The sequence below is a fragment of the Psammomys obesus genome, unplaced genomic scaffold, assembly GCF_907164565.1.
Source record: "Psammomys obesus unplaced genomic scaffold, mPsaObe1.curated_primary_1811, whole genome shotgun sequence".
Lineage (NCBI taxonomy): Eukaryota > Metazoa > Chordata > Mammalia > Rodentia > Muridae > Psammomys > Psammomys obesus.
Window position 1 is genome coordinate 1,823,201 of NW_026594216.1, and position 20,004 is coordinate 1,843,204.

General features: G+C 49.2%; 1 protein-coding gene and 1 pseudogene across 2 annotated transcripts; both read left to right on the forward strand.

Annotated features, from left to right (window-relative positions):
• Positions 1-2,579: 2,579 nt before the first annotated feature.
• Eps8l3 (EPS8 like 3) lies at positions 2,580-16,093 on the forward strand. 2 transcript variants are annotated; one of them, XM_055618182.1, is made up of 19 exons: positions 2,580-2,809; positions 4,875-4,929; positions 5,069-5,133; positions 6,621-6,779; positions 7,016-7,165; positions 7,301-7,356; positions 7,731-7,891; positions 7,978-8,096; positions 8,303-8,423; positions 8,504-8,565; positions 8,761-8,835; positions 9,118-9,266; positions 13,344-13,425; positions 13,639-13,673; positions 14,151-14,343; positions 14,517-14,645; positions 14,939-15,012; positions 15,478-15,610; positions 15,812-16,093. In XM_055618182.1, exons 2-19 carry the CDS (start codon positions 4,899-4,901, stop codon positions 15,821-15,823), a joined length of 1,806 nt encoding a protein of 601 aa, XP_055474157.1. In that variant the 5' UTR covers positions 2,580-2,809; positions 4,875-4,898; the 3' UTR covers positions 15,824-16,093. The 2 variants fall into 2 exon arrangements, with proteins under 2 accessions (XP_055474157.1, XP_055474156.1); XM_055618181.1 differs by having other exon boundaries at positions 2,599-2,809; positions 7,734-7,891.
• Positions 16,094-16,161: 68 nt separating this feature from the next.
• Positions 16,162-17,212, forward strand: LOC129684882 (40S ribosomal protein S18-like; annotated as a pseudogene).
• Positions 17,213-20,004: the final 2,792 nt, after the last annotated feature.

Here is a 20,004-nt window from a genome sequence, read left to right on the forward strand (position 1 = left end):
CTTGCCCTTGCCCCCCCCCCCCCCCCCCCCCCCCCCGTAGCAAAGATCTCTTTCCTCTAGAGCCCTTGGAGTTTTCCACCTCTGAGGAGAGCCTATTCTGGCACTTCTAAGGGACCAGGCTTCCTTCCTGGGTAAAGCTAAGATGGCTCAGAGGGGCCTCTTGGTCCCTTCATTCTGAAAACCTGTGTCGCATGCTGAAGTTGCCATCAGCAGCTTCTTTGTATAATGAGCACCCACAAATGGCAAAGCCTTCCAGAGCTACAGCAGATGTCACCTCATCATCTACTTCTGCAAAATCTCTTCAAGAGTCAATCACTAGTAAGTGATGAAGACATCATCTTGTTATTGGCTACTGGATGTGTGTGTGTGTGCGCACACACAAACCTGAGCACACTTACACACACACAAACACACACACACACACACACACACACACACACACGGGGTAGCTTTAGGATGAGGTCACACCCAGCTTTTCACCAGGCATTTCACCCCTCCATGTAAAAGAATTGTTACAGCCTCTGCCTGGCATTCCCTTCCCATTTCCTCTTTTTGCTGGATTCCTATCTGACCTGATGGGTTGACCCCATCAGTGTCTTTAAATTGTCTTTCTGACACACCCAAACAGAGCATGGCCCATGGGTGTCTCCCATACCAACATGCAACATTTGTTTCGGAGTCCTCCTCTTCTCCTCCGGGTCTTCCTAGAGGTCCAGATATGGGGGCGTGGCCCTGGATGTGATGCAAGCAGTCATTGAATGACACATGTCGAAGGCATCTAGGAGCCAAAGGCCAGAATCATCATAGCTCAGAGCAGCAGGGAGAAGGAGGTTTCTCAGAAGGCAAGAGTCACCTGAAGACTCTGAAGTACAGCAAGTGTTTCCGGTAAGCATCCCAGTCAGGCCGAGAGCACCCAGTCAGGTACAGAGGCATGACTCAAATAGGATTACAAGATGTCCTCCAAGTGGAGGGTAAAGTGCAAGGGGCAGCGGGCAGTGGGAGATAAGGCATATTTACAACAGGAGCCTGGGCCTTCAGGAAGCGCCTCCCCTGCTGTGAGGTGCTGAGGTTTCATCCTAAAGCTGAAGTGGTTTGATTATTCAAAAAAAAAAAAAAAAAAAAAACCAAATAATCAAATTCCCACTCAGGGGCAATCCTCATCCTTCCACAGCCAAGAGGGAGAATGAATAAGAACAAGGGTGGAGGCGAAATGCCAAGTTATTGGACTGCTGTTGGCAGAGGCAGAAAAGTCTGACAGGGTCACAGAGTGGGAGAGGAAGGATGATCTGCCGTGCACTGGGGAGGTAGGACCCATACAAGAGGGACTGAAGGAGGACTAAGGACTGACTCCCGTTCCCAGTGGGGAACGGGAAGAAGTGACATCATGGAAGAAGGGGACTGAGACGTTTGGAAGGAGGTGATGGACTCGGGCTGCATTATGAGGTGGCTGTGGCCTTCCAGGTGTGTTCAAACACCTGGCACGGTGCATGGCAGAAAGCTGAGGAATAGATGAATTAATGGACGAATAAAGTGAATTCCTCCAGTCTCTGTAGCCTCGTAATTCCAGGAAGATTCTGTCAAACTTCTGCTTCCTTCCCACCCAAGGCCCAGCTCCTCCTCCCACAGCCAGGATTGCTTGGGACCCACTTCTTTAAAAAGTGCCATCCTTCACCTCTAAGGGTGAGTAGCCTGACCTCTCCATGCTTCCTAATGTCCTCCTCCCTGTAAGGCCCCACGCTAGCCAGTTTTCACAATCCCTGATTTCAAGAAGCCCCAGTCCCAGCCTTCAACCGTCCCAGGCTGCAAAGCTCCTTCCTGCCTGATGAAATCTGCATCTCGTCTCTAAGGAAACCCAAATGACCAGCATGGGGTTCACAATGCTGAGGGCGCCCAGTGACACTCACCATTCCCTTCCCAAAGATGTCAGCCAGGTCTCTGCTATGGGTTGAGTCTCTCTCTGCCCAAACCTGTCTCCAGGTTTCCTATGGGGATCCCTGCTGTGCTCACATTTCGATGGGGAGAGAGACCCCATGGAAGGGTCTTCTTCTGGAAACTCACAGCTCAGTGTAGGAATAAAGCAGAAGGAGAAGGAAGGGGGGTAGGCCTGTTCATTGCCTTCCCAGGCACAGCTCCATCAAGGCTACAATCTTATTCCATTCTCAGGCCTGGGTGACCAGCCAGGACCTGAGCCTGACCCTGGACCTCACCCCAGCTTCCCTGACAGGCAATGTCCTATTCATAGACACAACCTGGGCACACCTAATCATATGCCCTGATCACACAGGTGCAGCACCTAAGCATATAGCACACATACAAATCTTTCCTTGAGCCTCTAGTGCATCTTCGGCCTGCCCCTAACACAGAAGCCAGGCTCATGGGGCCATATGTGCCTTTTCTTGTTTGTGGCCACAGTGACTGATGCTAACCCAGGGCCCCAGAAGAGGTATGTAAAAAGCCGGAAGATGAAGGGCCACACCCAAGGCCAGAGGCTAAAAAGGAGGAAGCTGGGGAGCAGGGGTCTCTGGTCAAGCTCTGGCACCTATCAACACAGACTCTTTCTTCCTTAGGTCCACTTCAGTGCTGGGCGGTTGGTAGCCTGAGAGGCCTCCCCACCCTCCAGAGTCCAAAGACCACAGGTGTGGCTTCCTCAGAGCCTGCTTCCTCACCCTCAGGCCACCTGATCCTCAGTAGGTCTCTGCCCAAGGCAGCTGGCAGAGAAGCCAAACAGAGCTCCCCCAGACAGCACTGGACCACCGGCTCAAACTTCACCTCTTTTGGGGACAAGACACCAGGCTTCACTGGCACTCAGGTAAGAGCCTATACCCAGGGAATGGCAGGGACCAGGATCCTGGGGCCAGCAGGCACCCCTGTGGTTTCCCAGAGTTGGGGGCATCTCACAGCCTCTTCTCACATTCAGGGGGAAGGATTATCCCTAGAAACTTAGCCACCAGCTGGAGACCAGGAAGTGTGGGGCCTCTAGCAGTCTTCCCCCAAGGTCAGCCTTGTAAATACCTCTTCCTTGTTCTATACCTAGGCAAGGGAGACAATGCCAATGCCTGACATTAGAAGGGTCTAGGCAGGTCAGAGAGCACCCCAGCCCTGTGGTGCAGTCTTTAGCAGTAGCTGTTGAACTATCTCTTCCAGCCCACAGGAACCCTTGCTGACCCACAGGAGCCATCCTGGTGTGAAAGAGCAAGGCAGGGCTGAGCAGAGCAGGGCTTGTTTTGCTTCCATTTAGAAGCAGGAATTGAATGCCACAGCCCAGGGAGGTGAGGAAACGCAGGGGAAAGAATCAGGCTTCCAACAGCCCTTGCTCTTATGGAGGAAAGGGGTTCTCCCCAACAGGGGAACAGAGATCAGCCGCCTCCTCTACGTTCCCATGGTGCTCACTGGGGAATCATTTTTTCCATCTGTGAGTCACCTTATCAGATCTTTCATTTTCCTAACAGTCCCAATAAACGGGCGTGTGTCCTTCCTTACACTTTGGTTGGGATATTCCAGGGTTACGTGCCACTGAAGTGTGCCAAGCAGAGAGATCCGTGGAGACGCACAAACCATGATGAATGCTTGCAAATAGCACATCTCCTGGACTCATATATGCACAGTTAACTCCTCCGTACACCCAGTGCATACAAATGCAGGGCATTTAATTCCACTCTATTTCAAAAGATGTGTGTTCTAGCCACCCGCTATGACCCACTGCCTAGTGAAAGGGACCCATTTGTAAGCCAGACAGTTCTGGCTCATTTCCCTATTAAATAATCAGTGTGACCCTAGGCCTGTTGTCCTTTTTGAGTGTCAGAGTCCTCATCTGAGAAGTGGGGATAACAGCTTCAGCTCTGGGGTTGTTTTGGGTGTTAGCTGGGTCACTGAAGCAAATTCCTTAGAGTCATGCTCACCATTTGGTGCTGCATTAAGCACCAGTGGATGGAAAGTGGTGAAGACTGAGCGAGGCAGGGTCAGGAGAAGCTTGAAGCAGGCTCAGAACGCTGTCAGGGCTGCTATGACCACTACTGTTAGAGAGGAATGGACAAGACTGAAAATGGCATTGGGGAACACTCTGGGCAGGTGGTGCTTAAAGAGGGTTTTGCCAGGTGGTTGGCTATGAGCTGGAGTTAGAGAGTTCGGTGTGGGAGGGGCCCTGGGAGACAATCTGGGAGCAACAGAAGGAAAAGAGGCAGGAGTGGTAATTAGACATTAGATGAGCGTAGGTTCCTGGCAAGTTCCACAGAGCATCTCCCAACCTCATATACATGTCTGTCTGTCTGTCTGTCTGTCTGTCTTCTCTCTATCTCTGTATCAGTCTTACATAAACACACACAGATAGTCACACACACTGACAGACACAGTCATACAGACACAGTCTCTCATGAACACACACCCATCATACACACACACAGATGAGTCTCTCTTTCACACCCACACAGAGCCTCACACTGAAACACATTCTTCTAGGCAGGGTTATTAGTTGGGGGCTTTCTCCCTGTTTGCAGAATTAAAACAAGGCTGGCCAAGGGCTTTGATGTGGCAGGGAGAGCAACTGAGACCTCTGCCTTCCCCACAGAAGTAACTCATTCATGGCATCTTTCACATCTAGTCCTAGAGAAAGATCTGAACCCAGATTCAAATAATGGGAAGCCATCCATGTCGCTCCTCCTGCGTCGAGCCCTTCCTCTGCTGGCCCATTGCCTCCCAACCTAACAAGATGGGAACTTCTTGAGTAGGACATTAGTTTGCAGATGGCTCTGGATAGGTACCCTGGAACCAAGGGCTTCAGATCTGGCCACAGAGTACCCAGGTCAAAGTGACAGCAGCCAGGCCTTGTATTTCTGCCCTTTAGTCTGATGATTGTCTCTGGTTCACTGTGATTCTAGGAAGCTCTTCTCAGCAGTGTCAACATGTCCCGGCCCAGCAGCAGAGCCATCTACTGTAAGCTTCTGGCCTCCCCTGCCTTGCTCAGCTCCCCCTTTGAGCCAAGCTCCCCAAATCCCATCTTCTCCATTGTCCCTGCAATTGTCCAAGCCTTACCTCACTCTGCTGCTCTCTGCCCTTGACTTTATACCCACAGTACACCGGAAGGAATATTCCCAGAGCATAGCCTCAGAACCTACGCTCCTGCAGCACAGGGTAGAGGTGAGTACCCCTGGGGTCCAAGCAATTTCTGAATAGAGCTAGAGTCCCTGTGTGTCCACTGCCTTATCAAACACAGGCACAACAGCTCAGGCTGACCAAACTCTGTGGAGTCACGTTCATCCAGCCTGAGGCCTGGACATCTGCCAAGTTCAGGGTATTGGAGGGTAGCCCTGGAGAGGGCAGAGCAGGCCCAGCAGGAAGTTGTGAGCATGGATACTGGTCCCTAGTCAGGAGTGACAGGGTAAATAGTCAAAACCCACAGAAAGCCATCCTACCAACCCCCTTGTTTTCCAACCCATCTCCTTGGCTTTGTTCAGGATTGCACATGGCTGTGGGGAAGAAGGTATGAGGGTTGCAGCTATAAGGGCCAGTGTCACGTAAGGGGAATTGTCCTGCACTCCTAGGCCAGGTTGAGCCACTGGAATGGAGTGTTTGGCCCCACCCAAGTGGATAGCTGGCACTTGGAGACCTGGTCATTTGAATTGGCTTTTAAACTGCAAAGATGTGGTCAGAAGAACTTGCTCAACTAGGACATGGTAGGGACAAACAGTGCATGGGGTGGGGGAATGCCAGACAGAACCTGCCCCTATCCCAGTAGCCTTACGTGTTAAGAGACAAGTAGGAAACTCATAGTGCAGTAGAGAGGGGATGCTCCCTAGCCATCAGTCAGCTTCCCCGTAGAGTGGGGCTGGGAACTGGCTTCACGGGGGCCCATCAGGCAAGAGCAAGAGGAGACACATTCAGGATGAAAGGCTGTTAGGCTCTGCTGAGTTGCTGGTGGTGTAGACACAGTGAGAGGGCCTGCTCCTGGGCAGGAATGAGGGTTGAGGACCAGGGGCAGGAGGTAGAGTGAGTCTCCCCATCAGGAGCCTGGGGCAAGTGGAGGATGACTCAGGAAGGCTGTGGGAGGAGAGAGATCTCTAGAGGAGGGTGGCTACCAAACAGTGGGATCAGCAGAAGGCAAGGACCCAAGGGCAGCCTGAGAGTGGTGCAGCCCTCTGTGTGCAAGAATAAAAAAAGGGGACACTTGACCTTCCTGAAAGCCCTGTGGCTCTGTATTGGCACAGTGTGAAAGACATCTGGGTATGGACAACAGTATGGAAAAAGGCAGGTGTCAGGCAAGTGAGGTCAGTGATGGGGAAGAATGGGCCTGGGGACAATAGTTCCCAAATGCAGCAAAGGAAACCAGGAAGGTCCTATAGCCCACACAGAGGAACATGGATGATGTTGTTGGATGATTGGCACCCACACCCATGACCACCCAATTACCTTATACAGCAGTTCCTTTGAAGTTCTAGAATGCCCCATGTATCCCCTTTGCCCTAGGCCTGGAAGCAACGTCAGGAGCCCAACTTCTATAGGCTCTTGCTGTATTGAGGGCAGACCAAGGACTTACCTTCCTCCTTCACTGCCTTTTTCCTGTCTGCTACCATCTGGGTTCCTCTCTGTAAACTTCCTTGCAGATCAGCTTCTTCTTCTCCCCTTAGCATCTGATGACATGTAAGTTGGGGACACAGAGAGTCCGGGAGCCCAAGGATGCTCTACAGAAGCTTCAGGAGATGGATGCCCAGGGCCGAGTGTGGAGCCAAGACCTGATCCTGCAGGTCAGAGATGGCTGGCTCCAGCTGCTAGACATTGAGACTAAGGTGAGCCTGCTCAGCAAACCCAGCCATGGGCCCTAGCTAACCCAGGATGCTAAAGAGCAAGGACAAGTCTCTTCTCCTGCCCCTCAGGGCCTTTCCACATCCAATATGCATCCCAAACCAGGGAGAGCCAGGAAAGGAAGTGGGGGCAGAGGCATTCGAATCAGGCTAAAGACTCTTCCTCCCAGAGTCTCAGTGGTTCTCAGTGACCTCACACTTGTCCTTTCCACCTGCCTTAGGAGGACCTGGATTCTTACCGCCTGGACAATATCAAGGCCATGGATGTAGCACTCAATACCTGCTCCTACAATTCCATCTTGTCCATCACTGTGCAGGAGTCTGGCCTGCCAGGCATCAGTACTTTGCTCTTCCAATGCCAGGAAGTAGGGGTGAGCGACTGGGTATGGTGGCCGGGGGTGGAGTTTGATTTTCTTCTCTCTCTCTCTCTCTCTCTCTCTCTCTCTCTCTCTCTCTCTCTCATGCACACACACATACACACACATAGTGACTGCTGCTTTCTCCAGGCAGAGCAGCTGAGGACAAGCTTGCAGAAGGCCCTGGAGGAAGAGCTAGAAGAAAGGTAGGCTGCCTCTGTCCAGTGACATACAGGTTCTCCTAGCTCATGCCTGAAGGTTATGTCCTGGCTATACATTAGAAGAACTCATGATCCTGGAACCCAACAAACACATGCCTAGAACTGAAAAAGGCTTAGACCAATGAAGGGTTTGGGGAAGGTGTTGAGTGCATTGGATACCATCGCCAGAGGCTGTTCGAGAACCCAGGAAGGCCCAGGGACTTCATGGTAGAGTCAGGGAAGGCTCAAGTAGAGGCTAAGGGGCAAGAGCGGAGTTCCTGGAGAGAGATGGTGATGCCCATGGCACCAGAGCAAAAGTATGGGCTTAAGTCTGTCTCTGAAGAACTTTATTGAAGCTGTATCTTTTACCATGCCCTCAGCAGACCTCGATTTGGAGTCCTTCATCCAAGCCAGGACAGATGGAAGGGGCCTCCTGTGGAAAGGCCACTCCCTATACAACAGACATACCCTCTGGAGCAGAGGTTCTCTCCAGAGCAGAGGTTCCCTCCCGAACAGCCACACACCATGACCCCAGAACGCAGTAAGTTTGTGTCTGAATGCAGATGGAGGAGAAGGTTTGCATCAAGTCTAGGTTCTAGGTTCATGGTCCCTCCACATCCATCGCAGGCATCCCACCGTCCCCAAGGCCTCTGACACACTACCCAAGTGCCCGAGAACCTAATGGCTTCACTCTGCCTCCTCCTCCAAGGCGTGCTCCGTCTCCTGAGGACCCAGAGAGGGATGAGGTAACTGAAGGTGGTCTGAGGCTTGCTGAGACTTTCTGGGCTGGGGAAAAAGAAGAAACTACTCTTAGGAAGCCAGATTCACAACATAGACAGGGCGGGGCTGGGACTAAGGCTGGGCCTTATGGTTGAATATAGCAGGGCCAGGGTTGGGAGTTTCAGGGTTTTCATAACTGCCCACTCAAGGCCATGGGTTGTTGGGGGTTCAGGAGGTGCTGGACCATGTGCTGAGAGACATTGAGCTGTTCGCCGGGAAGCTGAAGGAGGCTAAGGCAAAAGACAGTCGTAAGAAGAGAAAACTTGGGAGAAAAAAGAATAAGACTAAAAATGGTAAGTGCTTCATACAGGAGATAGGAGCAGTGGTATCTTGGGCTACCCATACACCCCACCTTTGTTTTTTTCTCCCACAGGTGTAACAGAAGCACAGTACATTGACTGCTTCCAGAAGATCAAGCTCAGCTTCAACCTCTTGGTTAGTGGCTCCAGCCAGTCCTGGGTTTCAGCCCCTTCTCTCTGATGCCAGCCACCCAAGCCTTTCCAGTCTCAGCTTCTCCTTCTCTTGGGACCTTTTAAGGGTACCAGGGGCAAGGCACAAAACATTTATTGGGTTCTTGGGTTCTGGTGAATGTGGTGAAGCATAGTAACCAACATTGTCCTGTGTCTTCAGGGCAAGCTGGCCTTCCGGCTACAGGAAACAACTGCCCCTGAGTTCGTGGGCCTCCTCTTCCAAACCCTGAACTTTGTGAGTGGAGGGCAGACAGGGTGGCAAAGGGGACACACTGAAGCCCAGGGGTGCGGAGGAAGGAACAGAGGCTGGGGGAGTAGCAGGGCAGAGGGAGCCATGGGACCTGTCCTTTATTCAACAGGGTACCATTCAAGACAAAACCCTTAACAGACTTGATAGGCTGACAACAGTGTCAAGGACAGGCAGAAATAGAGGAAATGGGGGAGGGGGCTCTCGGACCTTTCCTATCCGCTTCTGACTGAGATGCACTGATGCCTTCTCTTTCCATCTCTCCTCCAGATCCTGTCTCAATGCCCCGAGGCTGACCTTACAGCCAAAGTGATTTCACCTCTCCTCACCCCCAGAGCCATAGACTTGCTGGAGTCCTGCCTGAGCCCGCCCGAGAACACTCTCTGGAAGTCACTAGGCATAGCCTGGACCACCAGCCAGTAAGTGAGGACAAGGGGCATGGAGGACCCAAAGCAGAACACGGTGTCTAGACTGGTGTTACATTATCACAAACCAGAAACATATCCAGAGAATGCGGGGGGACTATACACGGAGCTCCCAACGTTTTACTAAACACCGCCTTTACCCAGTGAAGAAACACATTTCCTTGGGGAGGGGGGAAGAGGAGTGCCGACTTTCTACTAAAATACATGTTCATATTCACCAGGGATAAAGTGAAAACTTAGTCCAGCTCAGAATTTAAGAATGACTGACATAAAAGATGCCACAGATGTAACATCAGAAAGTTGACCCAGCAAGTGTCAGGACAGGAGCTAAGAGAGCCAGAGAAGCCACGCTGCTGTGGCTGGTGATGGGTGGGAGGGTAGAGGAACAGTTAGAGAGCCTGAGAACTGGGGAGGAAACTCGCTTGGACACCTGGGCTCAGATGTCACAGGAACTGTACAGAGGCCACACATCTGGGCCCCCAGCTGAGAGGTTCTACCTATGTGATAGAACAATGGGTCTGGTAGGTCCAGAGAGAGAGAGAGAGAGAGAGAGAGAGAGAGAGAGAGAGAGAGAGACCTGTGCATAATCTAGGGGGAGGTCCTGACTTTGCTTCCTCAAGGACAGTTTGTTCAAGTTCATGATAGCAGAGAGCAGGGCTCTGGGAAATGGTCACAGGAAAAAGGCAGGTTGAAGCCAAAAAGAAATCACAGAGTTACAAAGAGAACCCACAAAGTAGAGGGGTACAAACTGAGAGAGAAGAACGAATCAAAAACCTAGAGACAAAGGCAGGGAGACATCAGCTGAGAGCCTAGGGTTTGGGGAAGAAACTGTTTGCCTCATAAGCAGTTCTTTGAATTCAGGCCAATAGGAAGTTTTTGTCCGGTTTGCTTAAAGACGTAAATTAGTTTCAACGAAACCTACTTATTTTGATTGTAGAATATACATAACACAATGTATATAATTTCAGTATGTAACTCAGTAGCGTTAAGGATCTAGTGACACCATGCACCACCACTGTTGAGCTCCAGAATTCTTTCATCTCAAACAGAAAGGCTGTACCCATAAAAAGTAATTCCCCATCCCCCTGTCCCAACCTCCTAGCTACCTTTGTTCTAGGTCCATGCATGTTTGCCTATTCTAGGTACCTTATACAAGTGAAATAAGACATGGTCCATCATTTTGTGACCAGCAGATTTTATCAATATGTCCTCAGGGTTCATCCGTGTTGTAGCGTGTGTCAGAATTTCCTTCCTCTTGTGATTGACTGATATTCCATTCTATAGATATGTCACAGCTTGTTCTTTATTTATCACTGGACATTTGGATTGTTTATAGCCAAATGATCTATTCTACAGGCTTTATCTAGTCAATGAATGAAGAAATTTATAAATTCTGGAGCTCTTGATCCTGGATCCTACAGCTGCTCTAGGCTTAACTTACCTCTAGGGGGCAGCTTTGTCTGTCTAGTACGAGAAAAACAGGAAAGCAGGGTCTGCGGAGGTCTGAGACCTCAAATGCCTTTATTCAGCCACTTTACCATTGTATACCCATGTTAGGCATGTTTCAAAAGCCAGTCTTATTTTACGGTTTTGAGACATCGTCTATAACATGCCCGCTGTGCAAGCAAGAGGGCCGAGTTTGAATCCCCAGTACTCACATAAAAGCCAAGTGTGGCAGCATGTCTGTAACCCCGATGTCAGGGTCAGGGTAGAGAAAGCAGGGTTGCTGCAGTGGCTCAGCCAGCCTAGCTGGAAGAGAAGCATGCCAGGTCCAGTGAGAGACTGTCTCAAAAAGAGTGTTGGAGATGACATCAAACTCTGGCCTGCAAATTCACACACATAGGCACACATACCTATGTGCTCATCCCACACCAAGGTACACACACAGAGACACACACACACATTTGCAACTTGGAAAATTTGATTGATGGATATAATTTTTTAAAATATTTACAAAGAAGCAAAACAATCTTAGTATTAAAATGGCACAAGTTCGATAAATAATCCATTGAGTCATATATGTTCCCAGAGGGTCCCTAGTTTCTTAAAATAACTATAAGTGAATAGATGACATGAAAAAGTCCTTAGAAGAATTTTTGATAAAATGACCCAATGTTATAAGTAACACTAAATGGTGTGATAATCCAGAAAGATGGGGAACACAACAGCTGTCGGACTTGGCAATCATGAGATTATCAAGATCACCACACCCCTGGTGCTAGACACCAAACCCAGGGCCTTGGGCGTGTTAGGCGAGCTCTCAACCACTGAACTATAAAACATCTCCAACCTGCATATCAGCGTTTTCAATGGCCAGTGTCAGTACAGTAGTGGCAGAGGTTGCAGTCAAAGGTCAGACAGTATAGGCACAACATCCAAGCCCATTCCCAGGAGGCTTGGTAAATAGACAATTCGGGCCATAGCTTAAAAGAAGTCATCACCTGGTCAACAGAAGACCTGAGCATGTCTCTAGGATAGAAAGAACACATCAATGAAGAAGAGTTTACTCCTAGCAAATAAACATGCATTAGCCACTACCTGTGACTCAGCCATGGTGATAGAAAGACAGCCCCTCCCTCCAAGCCAGGAAGTACAACATAATGAGAAACAGACATGTACGGACAGTGTGCCATGGAGTGAGAGGCTTCTGCCGCTGTCCCAGTGAGGCATGGAAAGGAACTTCCAGAGGTGAGTGAGCAGTCTCAGATAAGCCTGGGATCCACAAAATGGCACAGTCCTGTGCTGTGTGCAAGGCATTAGCCAGACCTGCCCCACTGGGATGTATCTTCTACAACGAAATTCTTTGTGCTGTTTAGTGATAAATAAAATGAGCTGCTGCTAGGACATCACTAACAGCTTAGAAAAAATACTGAATGGAGCAGGTATGGTGGAACAGGCCTGTAATTTCAGCTATCCTGGAGGCTAAGGCTGGAGGATTGCAAGTTCAAGGCAAGCCAGGACTACAGAGTGAGTTCAAGGCAATCTTAGACAACTCAGTGGACCCTGTCTCAAAAATAAAAATGTTTTAAAAGGAGTGGGACACCGGGACTGTGGCAGCATGCACGGAGTCTGCACAGGTCTGGGGTAGATGGGGTCCCAGAGCTAAGAGGGAAGTGGGCATAAGCCTCTATCCGTAACCTAGAAGCTCGCAAAAATCTAATTTTCTCCTATGGAGTCTTGCTGGGTATACAAACTACTCTGAAGGCTAGGCCCCAGGCCCAGAAGTAGATGGTCAACTCAAAACCAAGTGAATGGCATTTCTGAAGAGTCTTTGTTCTTTGTCATAGAATTCTTTGTAGGACTGTTCTTTTCTTCTTATAGGTCCTTTGTGTATATATCATGGTTTCCAGTTTTGTGTTTTTAATGGGGTTTCTATATGTGTGCACATGTGTGTCACTGAGTCTGTATGTGTTTCCTGAGCCTTTTCTTTGGCTCTTCTTCTTCTATTTGTTCGTTTATGTCCTATTCTGGTTTGTTTGCTTTTGTTTTATCTAGTTTTATTTTAATTTTGTAAGATGTTCATCTTTATTCTAGTAAGACAGAAAGAAAGGAAGGGTGTGAATTTGGGTGGGTGGGGAATAGAAAAGGAGCTGGGAGGAGCTGGGGGAGGAGAAACCATAATCAGAATATATTATATGAAACAAAATTTATTTTCAACATAAATAAATAAACAAGCAAATAGATAGCTAGATAAACAAATAAATGGTGGGGTTGGCCTTTGAAAGTCCCCAAAGGGGTCTTCCAGCCCCAATACTCCAGATTACACTACTTTAATTCTAAAATTTAATGAGGGTAATCAGGTGTCCACTGTATTCCCGGGGGGAGGGGGAATGACACAGCTGTCCCTTGGGGACCAAGGTCAGGCTGCCCACAGACACTTGCACTGTTGGACTTGTTCCTGATGAACCATTTGCTCCTTCGTGTGTTTTTCCTGAAGCCTTTCGTCTGTACACATGTGCTCTGTCCCCATTAGCCACAGATCCCTGAGGCCAAGCCTCCTCACCTCCTCCCTCTCCACATCCCACAGCCTGGTACACAGTGGCTGCCGACTCAGCTTTGTTCTCCCTGCAGGGATGACTGGACAGGCAGTGAACCGCCACCCTACCAGCCCACATTCTCCGATGGCTGGCAGATCCCAGGGCCCTATGCCATGGTAAGGGTTGCTTAGTACAACTTACACAGATCTCTTCCAGTCCAGATCAAAATCACATGACAGCTAAGGGGTGGGTTATTTGGGTACCTGTTGGGGAGGTAAGCAATGGACAAGAGGCAGCTGTTGCAGGCCTGTGTTTTGGTCTGGTAGCCTCTCCCCGCCACTACGCTGGCTACCTCCTAGTCTAACTCACTCTGATTTTCTTCCTTACAGGAACCCCTAAGAAGCCAGGATTCTATTTCCCTTCGGTATGTCACCTGCTTAGTGGATTCTCACAGTCACAGGGAGGGAGGGAGAGAGCCTTTGCACCTGTGGATTGCTACATCCCAGAGACCATCTGTACTTTCTCTTAGCCAGACACAGACATGTACAGATACATCTCTGCTACCTTGGGTGAAAATGCAGTTCTTTATATCCTAGACCCTGAATGCTTTCTTCTTGTACCCTCTGAGTCCCCACTGACCAGGTATAATGTGCTCAGGGCAGAACCAAAATCTAGAAAATTCTACTTCTGGAAATATTCTCAGAGATAAACGGCATTTCAGAGCATCTCCTGTCTGTAAAACCTCTTATCTCAATCCCCACCTAACACTGTTGCCATCAAATCCTATGGAAACCCAAAATGTCACCAACAGACCACACTAGGAGCTATCTAGGGCTCTTGTGGGTGGGCCAGGGGCACAAGTCCCACTCTCCAGCCATCCTGACTCTTTCTCTCATGTCAGGGGTTCCAGGAAGAGGAGCAGCCCACACTTCGCTCAAGATGAGCCATACAACCATAGCCCCGGGCATGAGGACACAAACCTCCCACCCTCCAGCCCCAGGCCTGCAAAACCAGTCCTGAAGATGCAAGTCCTGTATGAGTTTGAAGCAAGGAATGCACAGGAACTGACTGTGGCACAGGGAGAGATTTTGGAGGTGAGGCCTACATGAAGCCAAGAAAAGAGGAGGTTGGCAGGAGGTACAGGTAGCCTAGGGTGGGTGGCTTGCAGAGAGGGAAGTGGAAAGGTCGGGGGGGGGCGACAAAGTCTTGGGGACAAAGAGGATGGGAGGATAGAGGTTCTGTTTGCTGACGTGGTGATTCTTGGTAGATTCTGGACCAGAGCAAGCGATGGTGGCAGGTGAAGAATGAAGCAGGGCAGACTGGTTACATTCCCAGCAACATCCTGGAGCCCCTGCCAGATGGAGCCTCTAGAGGCCACAACCAGTCATCCTTTAGGGTAATACCCAGCCCGGGGTACCCAGAAGCCTTGAGTCCTGAGTCAGAGGTGCTAACAGGGAGGACAAACGGAGATGATATTAGTTCAGTTTAATCAGTATCACCGCACGCTTATTGGGTGCCAAGATCGTTGCAGGGTTGGAACAAAACTTATGTTAGGGTCCCTGTCAAACTAGAAAATCAGAAGGTAAGATGAGTGGCTTGATGGGATCTCAGTAGAAGGGATCCAGTATGGGAGCTGTGCATGTTGGTGAGACAGGACAACCTCTGATTTCTATTATTCCTTGATTCTAGGCTCCAATGCTTCGTCTTAGCTCAAAGCCTGAGGAGGTCACAGCCTGGCTACAAGCAGAGAACTTCTCCACTGTGTGAGTGCCTAGTCCCATGGGAGATGAGGGGAGAGCCTTAAAAAGGGCTCAAGTGAGAACCACAGACCTCCTTCCCCCCCAGAGACCTAGAGCATGCAACCTAGCTTCCATTGTCCATAATGATTCCATCTTAAGCTTTCTCTGCTGAATGAAAGTTGCTTGTCTGAGCCTAGGGTAAAGCACCAAGTAGGGAAACCAAATGTAATGAAAGACCAAGCAAGGGTAGTGAATTCTGAAAGAACCTGGGCTGCCAACCCTGCCAACCTTCCCTTCCAGAACATTCTCTTCTAAAATGTTTCTGCTCTCAAACCTAAGAGTTCTGTAACACACTGAGGCCAAACCCAGTGGGCTTATTCCTGCAGATAACCTAATTCCTGTAACCCCAATGTTTCTTCTCTACACAAGTACTAAGGCCTAGCACCCGCCCATCCTAACTCTGGTGGATTCCACCATTGTTATTTACAGCACTGTAAGGACTCTTGGGTCCCTAGTGGGGAGCCAGCTACTTCACATGAGACCCGGGGAGCTGCAGATGCTGTGTCCGCAGGAGGCCCCACGAATCCAGGCCCGGCTGGATGCTGTCAGAAGGATGCTGGGGGTGAGGAAGCCCTGGGGACCTCACTCCCATTGAGAGGTTTTGAGAAATAGAGCTGGGGACACTAGGCATGGGTTATCCCTCTGGGGATTGAGCTTCATCCGTTTAGGTGTGTCCTGAAGCTCTCATCGTATTGGTGACATCAACTTTGGGGACCCTTCACTTGAAAGCAACTCCATCTGAATTTTTTTTTTCTTCCTTTAGATGAGTCATTAGAGACCACCTCAAATACCTCCAAAACCAAGGACTACTTATATGCAAGATGTAGTATCTGGTACCCGCTTAGATCCCTCGGAAGTCCTCTTTCAGTTTGTGGCAAACCACACTATCCCAGATCACACAGCAAAGATGAACAGGCCCAGGCATCCAGGCAAATGGTACCCTTTTTGGGTTGGAGCCTGTCTCCAGTTACTATTTATTTTACCCCCATCCTAAGCTTGGCGTACTTATTCCTAGTCTCTTCAATAAAAAGCATCTTCAAGCCTGTGATAGGCCCCTCCCCTTGCCATTTCTTCTGGACCTGATGGGAACCAAAGGGAGGGAGCAGAGAGCTGGGATACTGGGCATGAAACAACAACAACCCTACAACTATTACTGGTCAGACTGACTGAGAGAGAACTCACTGCAACCTGGAGCTGAAAAGACGCCTTTTGGGATGCTGGTCCACTCTCCTCTCTCTTTCTCCTCTCTAAATAAACTCCAAAATGAGGCCACAGGCACCACTGCTGTCCTTCTATGGGCATGGCTCCCAGTCTAATCCAAAGCTCCTAGTACAGCTGAAGGCACAGCATGGCACCAAAGCAAAGAATTCTCTGTGGGCTTTGCTTACACTGGCTGGCGACCCAGAGGAGCTAGAACAAATAAGCGAGGTGCCCTGTGCTCTCGATGGGAACTTCCTCTTTCAGGCAGTCAACCTTGAGCTTCCTCCTCCCCATCAATTCAGTGGCAGAACACAGAGCCATTACACTGGCAGGTGAAAGTCCTTGAGTCCACTGTGGTGAAGTCAGGCAAGTCAGTTCTCTCCCTGGATCTCTGTCCATGGAAGAGAAGTTGTACTTTCATTGATCCACTCTACAGACAAGGTCTGATGTTCTGGTGGATTCAGGAGCCCCTAGTAGGTTCTTGAGATGGTCCAGGAGTTCTTCCACAGGGGGCCTACATGGCGCCACTTGGGCCACCACCATGTCTCTAGTGATCCCTGAGAAGTTCCAGCATACTTTTCGAGTACTCAGAACCAACATCCATGGGCAGGAGACTACTGCCACTAAGGGTGTGGCACGGAGATATGCTTATGTGTTGTTGAGGAGAGCAGACACTGACCTCACCAAGACGGCTGGAGACCTCATGGAGGACGAGGCAAGAACTCGTGATCACCACCAAGCAGAATCCGAGGCAGTACGAGGACCCAGACTGGTTCTTTTGAACAGACAGAAGATGTGAAGGATGGAAAGTGCAGCCGGGTTCTGGCCAATGGTCTAGACAACAAGCTGTGCGAGGACCTGGAAAAGATTAGAACTCATGGTGGGCCACTTTTGAGGCCTTCATGTCTGAGGTCAGCACAACAAAGCCACTGGCCACTGGGGCTGTATTGAGGGTGTATCCTAGAGGAGATGAGTCATTGGGCCTTTGCTGTTAATAGTTTATATACCATTTAAAAAATGCTCCAGGAAATCCCTTTTGGCTGAGTTTATCCAAGACCTCGAAACGTCGTCTGGAGCTGAATGCCTTATTTTCAGACAGTTTTTATCCTTCGCTCAACTTCCTGGCCTCACAAACTCATCTCTTGTAGCTGGTAACACAAAGTATGAAAGCAAAAACCGATTCTTTAAGAAAGAGGGAAAAGGAAAAGGGGAAAAAAAAAAGGCTTCTTGACGGGGCAAACTAGCTTAGAGCTGAAAACCAGGGGAAACCTACAGGATTAGAAAAAAAATACATTCTATCCTAGTGTTCCTCTGATTTCATAGCAAAGACCATGGCAAGGGTAAGAGGCGAAAAGGCCTCAAAGCACAGTGGAGCCAGCAAGAGTGAAGTATTAGGCCATCCTCCACCCGCATCCTGGATCAGCCAGCCTTCAGTTCCTTTTTCTATAAAGTGAGCAGAACACTTGCTTTCACAAAGTTACTTAGCCTGAAGTAGAATATATTAACTAACAGGCGAAACACCTAGACCAATGCCTGACATGTTAGAATGCTTTATACGTTTTAGACTCCCGCCTCAGGTTAATTGTCACTGGCTTTTGTTTCCTTGGAAGGAATAAACCCAGGCATTACAGAGTCACGCATCTCCATACTGATGTCCTTCTTTTTAGCAAAATGTCCTTTTACAAAGTCTGAAGTTTGATTCGGCTAAACTAAAACATGATACTCCACACTCTCTCCCGGGCGCAGAGATTAGGTGCTGGGAGTCCTGGAGAGCTGTGCTATGGAGGGTAAGCAGAGCAACTCTGGACTCCCCCAGTCACCACTCCTCCAGCTCACACAGCCTCTCCCCTGCCCAGCACTGACAGTGTTACAAGTCTCCGCTCAGTTTTCAGTCATGAGCCATGAATGAACACAGAGGCTTGGCTCTTCCTGATGCTGCACGAGCATCCCCCAAATCTTACACTGTCTCACAGGAACTATAATGCCTATGTCTCTAAACCCAACTGTTAATCCCCAGACTTCGTAATCCGTGACCTGTCAGCCGCATTTGATGTGGCTTGGCCTCCCAGTGTCTTCCCTCGGTTTCCAGGACACCTGGCTTCCCTCTCGCCACTCCAGCCACCCTTTCAGACTCATTCTCTGGTTCTTTCTCATCCCCCCCCCCCCAGCTTCTAAGCGTTGTGCCACAGCAGTTCAAGCCCACACACCTTGTCTCTTGTCTGTGGCTGTCACTCCCATGGTGATCGCATAGTTTTACATGCTGTCTATATAGTGATGCCTCCCTGTATGCTGGCATTTCTCTGCTGGAGTTCTCTGCCTCTTGCACCAGCACAGTAGCCTGATTCCAGAAACCGTCTGCAGGAGAGTGAACATCTCACTAGGACACACATACATGCCCACATTCTCTAATATAATAAGTCCTCTCCCTACTGGAGCCTCCACCCACGAACCCCCACTCCCTGTACGATAGTTCCTTACTGTTTCACTCCAGAGTATGTGTATCATTCTCTGACTTCCTATACACGGATATTTCTTTGTTTCTGCCTCTCCCCTTTATTATGTAAATTCCTCCCCCAGAGTAAGAACCTTTGTCTGCTGATTTCAGTTCCAGGACCCCAGCATCTGAAACAGTATTACCCATAATAGGGACTAATAAACACTGATGGACAGTAAAGCAAATGAAAAATGGCAGGACTTCCATCCTCCAGCCCATTCTACAGGAAGAAGCCAGCTCAGCGTTCTGAAGAAAATCCTGGCAGTATCACTCATCTCAGCAAAGCATCCAGATCTGTACTGGTCTCTGAGTAGGCCTATGTGTCTCATGAGCATAAGAATGAGGTTATCCTTTGTGGAGGTGCGTTTTAAGTGTAAGGTGCTAAAACAAACACTTCATATCATATTCTGAAACTGTATATATTGGACTAAAAAATATATTACGGATTCACACACACAGCCTCTTTAACTGGAAGAAAAGTATTTAAAAAATCAGGTGTGTCTTGCATTATACTTCTTTTTGTCGTTGTTTCTATTAACTTTCTATTTTTTATATTAATTACAGTTTATTTACTTTGTATCCCAGCTGTAGCCCCCTCTCTCATTCCCTCCCAATTCCACCCTCCCTCCCTCATCTCCTGCCTGCCCCTCGCTAAGTCCACTGATAGGGGAGGTCCTCCTCCCCTTCCACCTGACCCTAGCTTATCAGGACTGGCTGCAATGTCCTCCTCTGTGGCCTAGCTAGGCTGCTTCTCCCACGGGGGCGGGGAAGGACAAAGAGCTAGCTGCAGAGTTCATACCAGAGACAGTCCCTGTCCCCCCGCATTATGCTTCTAGTAGATATTATTATCTAGATTCTATACATTCCCCAGAGTAGGCAGAAAACACTCAAATTCTCTTTCTGGTAGTCAAGACCCTTTGTAACCTAGCCCCAAACTCTTAACTTCTATATCTCCTTCTACCACAACCTTATAAACCATCCTATCTCAACAACACCTGCTGTTTGTCTTACTTATCTATTTTCCACCTTTCAGTGTTTGCTCTACTCTCCTCCTTCCTGGAGTGTCTTCTGAGGCATTTCCAATGTGCATGACCTATCCTTTTTCTCAGTGGCTCTGCTCAGGGTCCACGGCCTCTGCTCAGGGTCTTCACAGAGCCCCTTTGTATCATGGGTAGAAAATATCTCTACCCTCCAAGTACTTTAGGTGTTGCCTTATACCTGAATCATTTCCTGCTTCACAGTTTTATGTGTCTAAGTGATGT

Excerpts from the sequence above, each read along its gene's own strand:
- Eps8l3 (XM_055618182.1), top strand. The coding sequence starts at position 4,899 with ATGTCCCGGCCCAGCAGCAGAGCCATCTACT. Across the intron at positions 4,930-5,068 it reads CAGCAGCAGAGCCATCTACT|TACACCGGAAGGAATATTCC; the intron begins GTAAGCTTCTGG and ends TTATACCCACAG. Across the intron at positions 9,267-13,343 it reads ATAGCCTGGACCACCAGCCA|GGATGACTGGACAGGCAGTG; the intron begins GTAAGTGAGGAC and ends TTCTCCCTGCAG.